This window comes from Gymnoscopelus braueri, assembly GCF_963280865.1.
Source record: "Gymnoscopelus braueri genome assembly, chromosome: 3".
In the NCBI taxonomy this organism is placed as follows: Eukaryota; Metazoa; Chordata; class Actinopteri; order Myctophiformes; family Myctophidae; genus Gymnoscopelus; species Gymnoscopelus braueri.
The window spans coordinates 17,209,135-17,224,149 of NC_137612.1; the positions used below are offsets into that span (position 1 = coordinate 17,209,135).

The following is a 15,015-nucleotide window of genomic DNA, read 5'->3' on the forward strand; positions in this document are numbered from 1 at the left end:
GTCAACCTCAGAAGAGAATACAAGAGTACTGAAGCTTTCTATCAGACTGGAAATTATCCCATTTCATAAATGGTAGGATTATTGAATGTTGTCAAAGAGATTCTTCAAAGTAACAATTCAACTAAATTAATCTGATGTTGGAGATGGTATATGCATAGTTAAGAGTCAAGAGTCCTACTGTAGGTAGCCTGGTGAACAAGATGATATTCCTGCAAGGATTGTTTTATTCATTTTCTTAACTTATGCTGCTTTTTTATTTTCTTGTTGCTTTTTTCTCTCTGCTCATTGGCCCTCCTGTCCCCTAAATGTATCCGTCAACACGGAAATGTGTCGTGGAGCATAACCTACCGCTGTCTCACTGTACAAAGGATTCACAGCCAAGTGTCACCCTCTCAGGCACTTTCATTGCTGTAAATTCACCACAGTAAAGCACTAAGACGTGAATGACACGTAACACCCTCCTGTAGTTGACACAACGTGTCCTGTGTATTCTCCCGCCCCAGGCAAGAGCTCGTATAATGACGATGACGTTCAGAAGGCGGATGTGTCGTCCACTGGCCAGGGAGTCATCGACAAGGACCATCTGGGACCACTGCTTCTCCAGGTCAGCCCGGGTGACACTCACCAGCGGCCAAAAGGCCAATTAGCTTCAACCTACTTATACATTACACTAATGCTTTGGCAGTGTCACTCACATATAGGCCAAGTTTATAGAGAGGTCTCCAGGGGGATGAAGGGGTCAGCTAGTCATCGAGTAGGCTGTGTGTAATTGAAACATGTGCATCAATAACTCTCATTCAACTCACCCCTTTCTGTCCTCTTCAGGCTCTGGATGGCTTTCTTTTTGTGGTGAACAGAGAGGGCAGCATTGTGTTTGTGTCAGATAATGTGACGCAGTACCTGCAGTACAAACAGGAAGAGCTGATCAACACCAGCGTTTACAACATCCTCCATGAGGACGACCGGGAAGAGTTCCACAAGAACCTGCCCAAGACCAATGGTGAGACATGTATATAACGTGTGTATATATACACACACGCACACACGCGCGCACACACACATACGGGTGGCCTTAGTTGAATTGGTAGAGAGGTAGCCTGGGAAATGGTAGGTTTCCCGACCCCAGCAATGTGTCCCTGAGCAACCCCTAACTGCCTTCCCCCTGTGCTCAATCTGACCACTTGAGCAGCAATCAGCTGGGTCAAGCTGAAAACTGAATTTGCCCTGTGGGATCAATAGAGCACAGAAGTCCTGACGTCACTCGTTCATCCCCAGGTTCGTAAAGTAATTTCGCTATGGAGAATAACATTGGGTCATCTTAGAATCGTCTCATATAAGAATTGTGGTCCAAAAATAAACAAACTGTCTCTGCGATATTGTCAGGGAGGAGGTTCTGTATCGTTTATGATAGTCAGTCACTTATATTTGATACAGTCTGTTTCTGGCGAAAATTTAACTAATTCAGCGGAAGTAACATTCTCACCGTCAGTTGATGCTTCATATCCATAAGGGTAAAACCGCCAGGGTCATTTGTTTATTTTTGGAACACAGTTCTTATTTGACGCGATATTAAATACGTCTATGAGGATTCAGAATGGGGGTGGAAAACCGCGAACCAGGTAGACAAACCTAGGATGTGTAAATTACGTCAGACTTCGGTGCTCTATAACGTCTAATTATTATCACACACACACACACACACACACACACACACACACACACACACACACACACACACACACACACACACACACACACACACACACACACACACACACACACACAATCCTACTAGAATGCATTCCTTATTGTATGTCTAACCCTGAACCTCATGAACATGTACCTATTTGTGAGTTAATGGTGACTTGAAAGCACAATGATACGTTCATGAGCACAGTGTCATCATTCTCATATAATGTATATTAAGGCCTGTTAATATTCCCGTTCAGAATGTATGTATAGTAATAATGTATGTATGTATTATGTTCAAAAGGCATTGTTCACATACTTGAATCCTTCAACCATTTCAGCCACTAGAGGGCAGGAGAGGGCAGCATTTTCTAGTAACCTACACAATCCCCTTGCAACACAATGCAATCCCCAATGCAACGAGGTGAAGTCGATTCCCGTTCCCTATTGACACAAACATGGCGACTGTGGAGGAGGTTTTGTGGATGTGTCTACCTGGTATCTACTGAAATATCCATAAGCTTTCAGACAACGTGTAGAAAGACAGATGAAATTCACTTGCCAGCACGGCTGGAAAAAAAATTATCCTTGTCAATTGGAAATCTGAAAATTCTCCATCACAAAAGCACTGGTTGAATGAACTTTCCTCTTATTGTACTCCTGAGAAGATCCTGTACAATGTAAGGAGAAAACCCGAGACTTATAACAAAATTTGGGGCTCCTTTCTCGATGTTTTGCCTTCATTAACTCCTCTTGGTTGAGGTTGTAAGTTGCTATTACTGCAAAGTTTGTTGTAGTCAATGATGTTTATTGTGCCATTCCGGGGTGGGGGGTGGGTTTGGAGGGGAGGGTTGTTTTCTGTCTTTTTGTTTTCCACTTGTCTTTTTTCTTGTATAAAATGTAAAATGGATGGATGTACATTGTACTCTGTCAATAAACAAATCTTAAAAAAAAAAAAAAAGAAAGACAGATGAAATGAAAGCACCGACGGAGCTTCTCTGTCCGTTTTCATATCCATATTTAATGTCTATATTTAAGTATAAATGGGCCTTTACATGTAAGCTGCACTCTCCTTCTCCCCCCTCATTATGAAACTTAACACTTGTATCTTCCCATATTTGTCAACCAGCAGCAAATGGCGGCTCATGGGGCGGAGAGGCACCCAGGCAGAAGAGCCACACCTTCAACTGTCGTATGCTGGTGAAGTTCAGCCATGGTCAGATTCACGGGCCCACGCAGGAAGGGCCTGGTGGCCGCTATGAGACCATGCAGTGTTTCGCCCTGACTCAGCCCCGTGCCATGATGGAAGAGGGAGAAGGTAGGAGCAATAGCTATGAATATCTTTGTTAATTACCATAGGGGTGCACTGATGGCTGTGTGTATGTATATTTGCAGTACAAGTATACAGACAGACAGAATATCTCTATCTAATTCCAGTCCATTTTTACATAATGCAATGCACCTTATTTTATAAAATATATACATTTATTTTCTAAGCTTTCCAGTCTAAAATGGAAACATATTTTTTTGTTTCTCCAGACTTGCAGTCATGCATGATCTGTGTGGCACGTCGCATCACCGCCCCAGAAAGGACGGAACGGTTCAGCACCCGCCATGAGCTCTCTGGTAAGCATCTTGTCATGAGCATCAATATTATGTTGCTTTTCCATACATAGTCCCAGCTCGCCACACCTCTACTCTACTTTACTCAGTTTCATCATCCGGCTAACCGGATGATCCTCAACCATCTAAGACCCGTCTTAGACCCTCTGCTGAGAAACTCGCAGAATTGATTTCGCCCTGAGCATGCAACAGTCGGGCAGATGGTGGCTCTGCGGGGAATACTGGAAGGTGTCGGGGAGCGGAAACTGTCAGCGGTGATCTACAAGCTCACACGCGTTGTGACGTGTTGTGAGCTTGTTAGATCAGCTATTTTCAGCGAAGATATTGAATATAGAGCGAAAACTGAAGAGGCACTAGTATAGAGCCCTGAGGGACCCTGGTCAATCAAGTATAGGGTTTAAGTGGTTATGTACTGAACATGTTATATTCATATAACGTGGGAACAAATATACAGACGAGGATGCGTAACCATTAAAGAGGGCAATGTGGGAATGACTCTCCACTACCTATGCCAGCAATTTATGTATAATATTTCAGGCCTTGCTGCCCTGTATAAAAGTAATTCCCCATGATTCTGTCTCTGCTGAAGCCATGTAACTTGCTCTGTTAGATTATAGCCTGAAGCTTAATGTATTGTACATACAATCTCGGCAGTAATTTGCATAGACATGCATAAACTGAGCTGCACAATCTGTTTCAGTGTTCCTTGTAACTAGAAATAAAACTTGTTTACAATTGGCAGCTGCCATGTAAAGCTTAATTGTATATCTGCCACTTTCTAGGTAAGCTAATCGAGATTGAACAGCAGAACACCCTCCACACCACTATGCGTCCGGGCTGGGAGGACCTGGTGAGGCGTTGCATGCAGATGTTTCTCCATCGCAGTGAGGGACAGCCCTGGTCGTACAAGCGCCACTACCATGACGGTTTGTAGACTTTTACCCTTCTCTGCCCCTCCAACCCCTGCAGTATTATTACCTCAATAAACGTGGTCAAACTTCAATCAACAACATCTCCTTATCTTTAAAATACTCCTTATATTTACAATGTTAAGTGATGTACTTGTCTATGCTCCAGCTTTCATCCATGGTCACTCGGAGACGCCTCTTTACCGCTTCTCGCTGTCCGATGGCACCCCGGTAACGGCCCAAACGAGAAGTGACCTCTGCAGGAACCCCAACTCCAACGAACCGCCTACCTTCCTGTCCACTCACCTGCTCCAAAGGTTCGAGGCCTCTCGACACAGAATATTTGAACACATTGATTGTCAAAGTTCATGATTTATTATTTTTGTCTGGAAATGTCGAGTTTGTTTACCTTGGAATTCATTGAAGTCATTTTGGATAATTTCCTTTGTTCTCTCCCAGGGAGCAGAACGGTTACCGGAACAACCAGGGTGCCGGCATGAGGCCTCAACAAGCCATGGTGGTGAACAATCCCAATCCCCAGATGAACGTGGGCCCAGGAGGGGGTATGGCCATGAACAGGGGCTACGGCATGGCCGAACAGGGCAACATGCCACAGCGAGGTGCACCTCCGTACCATGGCTCAGGGGGAAACCGAATGAATGCAATGAACCAGATGAACCCCATGCATCAGATGAACTCAATGCACCAGATGAATAACATGGGCCAGATGAATCAGATGAATCCAATGAGCTCCATGCATCCAATGAACTCCGGGAACCAAATGGGGCCCATGGGTCAGATGAACCAGATGAACCAGATGGGCCACCAGCACCACGGCATGCACCACCAGCAGCAGCAGCAGCAGCATCCACACCAGCAGATGGGTCAGTTCCACGGAAGCGGAGGAGGGGGATACGGCATGGGAATGACCAGCCCCCCCCAAGCCAGTCAAGGGATGAATGGCGGTCAACACAACGTCATGGGCTCTCCCAGAGTCCGGGGGAGCCCCAAGATGGGCTCCGGCCCCTTTTCACCTGGAGGTATGACACTGATGTGAAAACTCTCTTTAGATACTAAGATACTGGTATAGGTATGGATTGCACTAAGTTTATGGTTGTGTGTTTTGCAGGTATGAACTCTCCCATGAGCTCTGGTCACCCGGGTGGCTCTGGAGGAGGAGGTGGAGGAGGAGCGACCTTCTCCAGCAGCTCCCTGAACGCTCTCCAGGCTATCAGTGAGGGAGTGGGTAACCCGATGCCCTCCCCCCTCACCTCTCCTCCTCCCCACAAACCTGACAACTCTCCTAGCGTAAACTCTAGCAGCCAGGGTCAGACCCCAGGAGGACTCTGTAAAACGGGCATCCCGGCCCACTCTGACTCTAAGAGTCCAGGCGGTTCGCTGGGAGGCGGAGGGGATCAGCAGCACCCGCATACCACCTCCACCGATGGTCCCCCCGAAAAGCTGGACAACCAGGCCAGCAGAGAGGCGGGTCTCGCCGGGTTGGAGCCCAGCCGACGGGTCCCTGACGCAAAGGGTCACAAGAAGCTTCTTCAGCTCCTCACCTCCCCTACAGACGAGCTGCCAAACCCCGCTCCGAGCTCCGGTCCCGGATCCACCGCCGAGGCCAAGGAGGGTGGTGGTCCCGGTGTCACAAGCCCGACTTCCTCCACGGCCGGAATAGGCCAGCAGGGTCTGGGGGCAGTGTCTTCCTCCGGAGGGGTGGGCCATTTCGGCAACCAGTCCCTGCAAGAGAAGCACAAGATCCTCCACAAACTCCTGCAGAACGGGAACACTCCCGACGAGGTGGCCCGCATCACGGCCGAGGCTACAGGCAAGACCTCCCTGGAGGCCGGAGGGGTCGAGTCTGCGACCACGGCGCCAGGGTCGTCCAGGGGGTCGGATGTGAAGCAGGAGCAGCACAGTCCCAAGAAGGAGAAGACCCACGCCCTCCTCCACTACCTCCTTAACAAGGATGACTCCAAAGAAGTCAAGCCAAAACTGGAGGAGCTGGAGGGCAGGGGGGGAGCCCAGGGGTCAGGGGTCACTAGCTCCGACGCTCACTCGATGGACAGCAAGGTTAAGACTGAGCCAACCGATGAGGTACACATACTTGCCAACATTAAGAGACGGCTGTAAATGTTGTACCTGTATAGTTTAAACATTTGAAATCTCTCTGTAGATGCACGCTTTCCTCATGATGTTTGCATCTTCTTACAGTTGGAGACCCTGGAGACGATTCTGGGAGGGCCCAGGAACAGCAGCTCTGCCTTCTACCCTGAACCAGACTCCAGAGCTGCAAAAGAAAGAGCAAACAAACAGGAGAATATTCCTGACAGTTTACATGGTAAAGTGGCCTACCTTTATCCTTAGCACAACTATTGTAAATGAACAAAACAAATGCTTGACCTTCATGTTGTGGTGGGTGTTTCTAAGCCCTTTAACCACTTAAGCCCTATATTTGTCATACGATAATATTGCTTATCTACAAGCCGATGCGACACATTGTGAGCTTATAGACTGCCTATTTTCGTTTTTTTTTTTTTTACATTTAGACTTAAAAAAAAAATCTATTAATTAAAACATTTTAATGTTCACCTATAATGATATGCCCAAAACAGGGACGCTAGGTTGAAAGTGGTTAAAGGTCCATGCCACTATCAATTGTGTATTCCCAACTTTGGCCATACATAATTGTAAAACCGAAGAGTTTTTACTTTACATTTGTTTACAAAATGATTGAAACATGACCAAATTCTTATAATTCAATAAATGTGCAGTTAATAAATCATAAAACTGCATCCTTCCTTCAGGGACTATTTTTGGCTAGACTTTACAAGTCAATCTGTGCTTCAAAAAGCATTAAAACACACAGGTATAACCTAACTTTGACAAATAATTATATTTCGCATTTGGGATTATCTATCTCAAGCAAGTTTCAAGTGTCTGCAAGTTGATTTCCACACCTGAATCCAGTGGTCTTCCTCCAAAATTAAACAAACCAGGTGTGCTTTGGAAAACTGTAACCTAACTTTGTGTGAATTTCAGATGGAGATAGAGGAGGCCCCATGGCAGCCGGTCAGAGAGGACCCTACCAGAGGGCCCTCTCCATGGATTCCAAGCCTGTCAGCGGAGAAGGAGGAGGAGTAGGAGGAGTAGGAGTAGGAGCAGCAGTAGGAGGAGGGCTGGCTGGAAGGAGGAATGTGCCCTGTCCTACCCTGGTCAAACATGAGAACATGGACACTCCCATCCGTACCGGCGCCATGGCTAACGGTTTCCCTGGAGGCATGGGTGTCTGTCCACCACGGGGTGGCGCCACAAGTAACTGACTCATTAATTTCCTCTCAGCATGCATGCCTGGAACTGTTTATTCACCACTGTCCCAAATAAACAAACTGCATTAGATCTCCTATGACCTTTCTTAAAGGGCAGTATGTGTAATACTGATGTGCATGTTAGTTCATTGTTGATGGCAATCATTGTCTTTTTAAACATTATTTAAGATATATAATTCATATTCACAGAGAGCATACCCCTTTTTGTCTTTTTCGGCCTTTCTCTCTATTCCTATTATTTCCATAATGCGTTCCATTGGACATTAAGTTTAGTTGCGTTTAGGCATGAGTTTCATTAATTAAGGTTAGGCACTGTTTGTAGGTTATGTTTAGGCATTGTTTAGGATACAGTAAGGATCTGGGAGGGTGTTATGGCTGGACTTTATAGGGTGGTTACCACAATTTTGCCATAAACAGTGAACAAGGAGCGGTTAAAAAACAGGAAGTAAGGGTTGTACGGGTTGGATTTTATCCCAGTGATGTAAATGGATCAACTTTTCCACATAACTTCAGCGGTATAAACAGAGAGACACAGGAGACTGCTTAGTGTTATGGCTGCTAAAGGAGTATTAGCCCTACAACAAATAGTAATGTTCATAGTGTCACTTTATCATCAAATAAACCATTTTTGACTCTTACTAGTGCCAAGTGGGCCAGGTGAATGACAAGTGATCTGTTTGTTTTGAAGGAGGTATGGGCAGAGGCATGGGAATGCCCCAGCGTCCACCTATGACGGGGGCAGGGGAGTGGGGAATGTCCAGGTCAACTGCAAGTGCCAGCCCTGTGGGAGCACCCGGGCACCCTGGTATGGCCCGTCCTGGCATGATGGGAGGACCCATGATGAACCGCTCCAACAGTGTGCCTGGCAACAGCAGGTCCATGCTGCAGCAGCAACTCTTGGATATGGGTATGTTTGTCTGTGTGTCTGTGTGTGTGTACTGGTTCTACTGTACTTGTGAGGGCCAAGACTATAGTAGAATTTCAGAAATTTGAGGACCATTTTCCTGGTCCTCAAAAGATAAATGGTGGTTGTATATTTAAAAAAGATTTGGGGAGTCGGGCTTCAGGTTGGGTTCAGGGTTTGGATTAAGCATTTATAGGTTAGATTTAGGCTTTAGTATACTTCATTGCGCACTGGTGTCGCACACCGAAAATAGCGCACAACTATTAGATTGACTATGGTTAATGAATGTTAGTCAAGGCAAAGACAATGTGCGTTTGAGTTTGATGTAATTACAAGATCTTTATTAGCAGTTTGTTGATGAGACATTATTACAGGCCTGCCACAGCAACACCAGTTCTACTCTTTAATCCATGTCTACATGTTGTTCACGTTGGCATTAATCATTCTATGCTTGATGTTTCCTTTACTGTATCTATATCTCCTCCTGAATGATAAATACTTTTTACCACCTCTGTAGGCCCCAATGAAGCTAATATGGGTATGAGTCCCTATGGTGGACAAGGTCCTCCACCTCAGTCCCCCTCCTGGCCAGACTCTGCCATAGGAATGGACAGACCGCAGATGGACAGACCACAGAATAACACCAACAGGTAAACACAATGGATTTTTATGCATACAACATTCCAAACAGCCCCTTCCCAGACTCCTCTCCCACACGGTTGTGTGTATCAGAGACTGGATGTAGTCATGTTGTTAGTCTAGATACTTTGGGTTTCAAGAATAGATGTATGCATGCCATGTAGTCCAACTATCTGCATCCCTCAGCGTTTATGATTGCTGATTCATAATCAGAAATCACACGTGTGTTGCAAGAGTCCTTGCAACACATGTGGTCCTCCCTTATTCCTTCCTACTCACTTTCCCTTTGATCTGCTTGATCGGGTCTGAATTTTGCTGTCCATTTAGTTTCTAGTATCGAGTTCAGTTTGCATAACCACTGTCCCACAGTCTAATGTGTGTGTTTGTTCCAGGGGCCAGTTTGGGAACCCCCTAGATGAGCTCCTGGTGCCTCCGTCTACCAGTGAGGGTCAGAGTGACGAACGTGCACTGCTGGACCAACTTGACTCTCTGCTCAACAACACTGATGTCATTGCTCTGGAGGAAATCGACAGAGCCCTGGGCATCCCTGACCTTGTGAGCCAGGTACTAGACAAAACTGATGCAAGTTCTATAGTACAGTTAACCAAATGGGTAGTTGTACATATTAATAATAGGACATTTCAGAAAAGCATATCCATTTAGGAATTGTCATGCAAGACCATTTTCACTATAAAACTCGGGAGTGGAACTGAACTGGCCTGATTCATGACTTTTTCAACCCACAGAGTCCGGGGCGTGAGGACCAACCGCAGGTTCGGGGTCAACCATCAGAGCCCTTTCCAGGGCCTGACTCCTCCATGGGCATGGACCAGAAACCCATGTATGGCCAGGGCTACCCTGGCCCCCCCGGTGGCTCCACCATGGGTATGCAGGCCAACTACAGTGGCAGCCCAATGCAGGGCCAGTCTCCTGGAGGCTTCAACCCCATGATGAACCAGATGGGCCAGCCGGGACGCTTCCCAGGCATCGCCGGCATGGGTAACCCCCGTGCCAACATGATGAGACCACCCATGATGAACGCCACCAAGCCCCTCCGACTGCAGTTACAACAGAGACTACAAGGGCAGCAGGTGATTGATCTCAGAATCCATTGTTTGTTATCTGGGTTAGCTACTGATAATGAATTTATTTGTATAGCGCTTTTCCAAACACTACAACATAAGATCAGGGAATAAAATGGCATGATTTAAAACAAAAACCACAGAAATGTGAAATAAACAGATAAAAGATACAAATGCTGAACTGGCTTAAGAAAAGAACATAGAGGTGAGAATTTATTTAAAAGCACTGATTTTGCAAGCCGTAGATCCTCACGTAGAGCTTTTCCAACGTCTAGCAGTCCGGACTTAAGGCCCGGTCGTCCTTTGTAATGAGGCGGGCTTTGGGAACGACCAAGAGAGCCTTACCTGAGGATCTAAGGCTGTGCACAAGCTCGTAAGGAGTCCGCATGTCTGAGATATAACTTGGAGCCTGTCCATTCATGGCTTTAAAAGTCATCAGTAAATTATGCTTGTTTGGGAAACATCAGTACACGTGTCAAATTGAACCTTGTATATTTGTCTTGTAGTTTATGAACCAGACTCGACAGGGCATGAAGATGGAAACTGCCCCTGGAGGAAACCCTGCCATGCGCCCAGGCATGCAGCCTGGCATGCAGCCTGGCATGCAGCCTGGCATGCAGCCTGGCATGCAACAACCTGGCATGGGTGGTCAGGTATGTAGTCACCACACCCTGATGTATAATGCAATACACATCCACTCAACACTCTTAAGTAAAAGCAGATGTAAATACTTCAAAGTTTATTCTACAGTTAAGCTCTGGAAAAGCGAATCGGCTGAATGTCTCACAGGTCAAATGTTTTTTACCAAGTAGCTGATCTGTGAACTGCTCCTGTTCCTCCATAGCCTGGTTTCCTGAACGCCCAGATGATTGCTCAGCGCAGCAGGGAGATGATGACTATGCAGCTAAGAAGACAGCGAATGATGATGTTGATGCAGCAGCAACAACAACAACAACAACAACAGCAGCAGCAGCAAGGCCAGGGGCCAGCTGGAGGCTTCAGCCCACCTCCTAATGTCACAGCTCCAGGAGGCATGGATAACCCCATGGTTAGTCCCCCAATGAACCAGCCTGGACAACAGGCCTTACACTATGGGGGCAATTATGGTAAGACGCCACTTTTTTTCAGTATACTTTAGGCTTTTTAATCTACTAAATTCAGACTGTGTGAACCTATGGCATCTTTCCTCTTTTGTGTCTTAATTGGTATATAAATCTTTGTTTAATATTAACCTACCTTAGAATGTACTGTACAATTTCCATGTGAATTATTCATCCCACGTTACAGCGCTTAAGACTGTGCTCTCTTTGTGCATGTGCAGGTATGAACCAGCAGGGGGAGTCGTCATTCATTGGTCCAGGCAGCCCACCAGGCAACATGATACCAGGGCGAGGAGGCCCTCCTCAGAATGCCATGATGCCAGGGATGCCGGGCAATCCCCATCCCCAGGGAGGACCTATGTACCAGTCTGCTGAGATGAAGGGCTGGCCACAGGGTGGCATGCCACGCAACAAGTAAGTTGAGAGTGGGGTGGCAGTTCTTTCTTGTCCTACTGGCTAACTGCGTGCAAAATTGCATGCCAATTGGACACTGCGCTCATGATTTGTGGCATTTTGTGCAAAATGAGCCCCCCCCCCCCCCCCCCCCCCCTGCAAATTTGAAAGCCAATCGTAGCCAATCAGAATGGAATCTCAAAGATATGACGGTTACATATTAATCACATGACAGAGATTAGGTGTACCAATTTTGGTGAGTTTAGGACAAAATCTGTAGGATTTGTTAATCTTGTAGGCGGAAATGGGCTCAAGAGTTAGAGACTAAAATGTGGATTGACCAGTTATCGCACCACCATGATGAGGCTGATTAAAATAATTCAGGGTGGCAGTTCTTCCTTGGCCTAGTGGGAGTGTGTGTGCAAAGGTTCACGGCAATTTCACATACACACTGTTAATGATTTGTGGCATTTTGTGCAAAACAGCCACTCCGCTGGAACCATTAGAAGCCAATCGTAGCCATTCGGACTGGAATATGAAACATCTGACAGATGTTTTGATCACTTGACCACAGTGATAATGAGTACCGTTTTCGCATGAGGTTTGGACAAAATCTGTAGGAGTGGTAGCAAAATAATCCCTTGCCTTCCGCCCCAAGCGGGGATACAAAAAACGCAAAGGCCTGCCGCACTGGAATACTTACACTGCATATATATACTGTATCTGATGTATTTCTAATACCTTCTTTGTTTTTTGTCCAGTGCCTACCCCCAGCAGCAGTTCCCCCAGCAGGGCAACCAGGGCCAGTTTGGATCTATGATGATGAACAACTCCATGGGCGGTCCCGGGCCCGTCAGTGGGCCAGGAGCAGGACAGATGCAGGGCCAAATGGGCATGAACTCCATGGGAATGGGCCGAATGCCCATGGGACCTGATCAGGTACATAACGAGGACATGGGCAGTGATTGATTTGACACCATGTTATAATCCTGCTCTGAACAATAAAGAAAGGAAAGAAAAACACTTCAAACATCTCTTCAGAGCATTGGATTCTATTGTCATTTGTTTGAGTTCCTTGCCAACAGCTTGTTGTCTTTTCTCTAAAGTGCATGTGTCAGAAATAAAACGTATTTCAATCACTATAAAGTTCCACTCTTCAAATGGGGTTTCAGTTGTTGCTTAGCAACAACAGGGGTCACACTATCAGACTAGCAAATGAATAGAGCCCGTCCAGTATTGGACTGTATACTGGCTATCACAGATATACTGTATCTGTATGTATAAGTAAATGGACCTGGTGGATGGCGATGGCAGCAGCACATTCGGCATTTCTGGCAGGAATTTAATATTATCATTTGAATATTTTTAGGATTATTCAAACGTATCTCACTCTTTATTTGTCAATGCAGAAATATTGCTGAGGAGCGTCACTGACGGCAGAAAGAGTCCTTATGAAGAGGGCTTTAGAATCCTGAGTCTTCCCAGCTGTGGCGGAGGAGTGTGAGGCAGGAGACGAGCTGGGTTTCGGGGACCCACACACACAAACACACACAAACAAACAAACAAACACACACCCACCCTCCATCCCAGACCTCTAGTAGACCCAAATCACACCACAGGGACAACCCAGCAGACTGCTTCTTTTCGGAGACCTTGGGCCACAAGGACAAATAAAGAGATGCCTTCCCCTCCTCCTCAGATTCACTAACTAGCCTGACCTCTGACCCCTGCACTAACAGAAGACCCTGGCAATGTCTGTGCACATGTATAAATCTGTGCGTGAGCAACATGGAACTGTCAGGCAGTGTTCAGCCGCGTGGCTGCAAGCAGATTGGGACTACGGTACAACTGGCTGTGGCTGCACTTTACCTGGAGGCTTCTATAAGGAAAAGGATTGTTGCAATATTTCTTAAATATTACAGCCTTATTAGAGATTTAATGCCTTCACACCAATGGGTTTCACTTTCACTTCTTAGCCTTTCGGATGCGCCTAATTTTGACAGAAGTCAATGGAAGCTATAAGCACACAGGTTGTTTATACGTTATGCAGATTGGAGCAATAACTCTTGCCTCTCAGCTTTTAGGCTGAAACTGAGCAACATAATCCCTGTCACAAGCAAAGAAATGGTACTGCAGTATTAGATGTCACAAATGTCCTGTCTGTGAATATGAATTGTAAATATGCTACAAAATATATCATCCATGCTTTTATAGACCCATTTTATTGCACAGAGTATAAGTTGTATTTGCTCATAGGTCAATGCCGCTTTGGGTGATTTGCAGTTGTGTTTTATTTAACCTTTACAAATATAGCAGGCGCTTGGGTTTTTGTTTGGTAAATTCAAACACTTTGTTTCTGTCCCCAAAAAAGACAACAGCCATGGTTTCTCCTTTTCTTTTCATCAGACACTTTTATTACTGACAAGTATCTGATGGAATGAAGGCTGGAGCTTTCATATTATCATATATTGATAGATTGTAGAAGTGAACTCTGCCAGGACAGCCTCAATATAATGGAGGATTTTATTCATCGCAGCGATGTGTGTGAGTGAGAGAGCTGGAACGTGGTTGGTGCAGTGTGTATGTGTGCGTGTCTGCAGTACCACGAGGATGGGAACACATCGTTCCTGGCTGTCCCGCCAGGTCTGTTCCTGACAGCGTTCTGCCTCCTCTACCAAACAGTTGCTGTGGAGTGTATTTTTTACCCTTCCTCTATTTTCCTTTGACTGTTCTTCTCAATTCACTGAGAAATCTACCTTTTTAAACATGCACAATCCAAAGATATTTTTCCACATCTTTGTATAGTTTCTGAGATCGCTGGTGTACATTTTATATTATTACATACATTATATTATGCCACTGGTAAATGGGTACATATCATATGCGGGGGTGGGGGGGCAGTGGGAAGCTATCCGTGCTGTTCTATGAGGACTGTCAACTCTAACCACGTAGTAAGAAGTCCTACATCTGGAAGAATTAAGGATTTTGGCTGTGAAAGACGAATACCAATGGGATGAAATACTTTTCTCTTTTTTTTCTTTTCTTTTTTACATATCAATCAATCCCTTTATATTTTTCAGGAAATAACTTCATTTTCCTGAAGTTAACAAAATCTGGACACAAAATGAAGTGCAAAAGAAAAACATTAAGGCTGGAGATCACTCTGTTTTTTGGTTTCTTGGAAATGAGATAAGCTGTCATTTTACAGGATAGGTGTATATTACAGATGATTTGTTTTTCTTCTCTCGATGTTGATATTGATGTAAATACAAATTTCTATTTAAACACTTTTGTCTCCAGAATGTCCTTTTGTTGGTTCTGTATTTAATCTTTAAAAGCCCAGCC

The 15,015-nt window shown here is 45.5% G+C and overlaps 1 protein-coding gene across 2 annotated transcripts in view; it reads left to right on the forward strand.

Moving 5' to 3' along the window:
- ncoa3 (nuclear receptor coactivator 3) overlaps positions 1 to 14,957 on the forward strand; it is a 36,108-nt gene extending 21,151 nt beyond the window's left edge. The window contains exons 5-23 of one of the 2 annotated variants that reach the window (XM_080422758.1): positions 504 to 604; positions 826 to 1,000; positions 2,819 to 3,007; positions 3,229 to 3,315; positions 4,095 to 4,238; positions 4,390 to 4,537; positions 4,680 to 5,260; positions 5,350 to 6,320; positions 6,438 to 6,564; positions 7,266 to 7,538; positions 8,241 to 8,459; positions 8,974 to 9,106; positions 9,488 to 9,659; positions 9,842 to 10,186; positions 10,684 to 10,830; positions 11,022 to 11,283; positions 11,499 to 11,691; positions 12,432 to 12,609; positions 13,080 to 14,957. In XM_080422758.1, coding sequence (XP_080278884.1) covers positions 504 to 604; positions 826 to 1,000; positions 2,819 to 3,007; positions 3,229 to 3,315; positions 4,095 to 4,238; positions 4,390 to 4,537; positions 4,680 to 5,260; positions 5,350 to 6,320; positions 6,438 to 6,564; positions 7,266 to 7,538; positions 8,241 to 8,459; positions 8,974 to 9,106; positions 9,488 to 9,659; positions 9,842 to 10,186; positions 10,684 to 10,830; positions 11,022 to 11,283; positions 11,499 to 11,691; positions 12,432 to 12,609; positions 13,080 to 13,091 — 4,457 coding nt within the window. In that variant the 3' untranslated portion in view covers positions 13,092 to 14,957. The remainder of the gene's footprint in view (positions 1 to 503; positions 605 to 825; positions 1,001 to 2,818; positions 3,008 to 3,228; positions 3,316 to 4,094; positions 4,239 to 4,389; positions 4,538 to 4,679; positions 5,261 to 5,349; positions 6,321 to 6,437; positions 6,565 to 7,265; positions 7,539 to 8,240; positions 8,460 to 8,973; positions 9,107 to 9,487; positions 9,660 to 9,841; positions 10,187 to 10,683; positions 10,831 to 11,021; positions 11,284 to 11,498; positions 11,692 to 12,431; positions 12,610 to 13,079) is intronic. The other variant, XM_080422759.1, reaches the window with a different exon arrangement.
- The last annotated feature ends 58 nt before the right edge of the window (positions 14,958 to 15,015 follow it).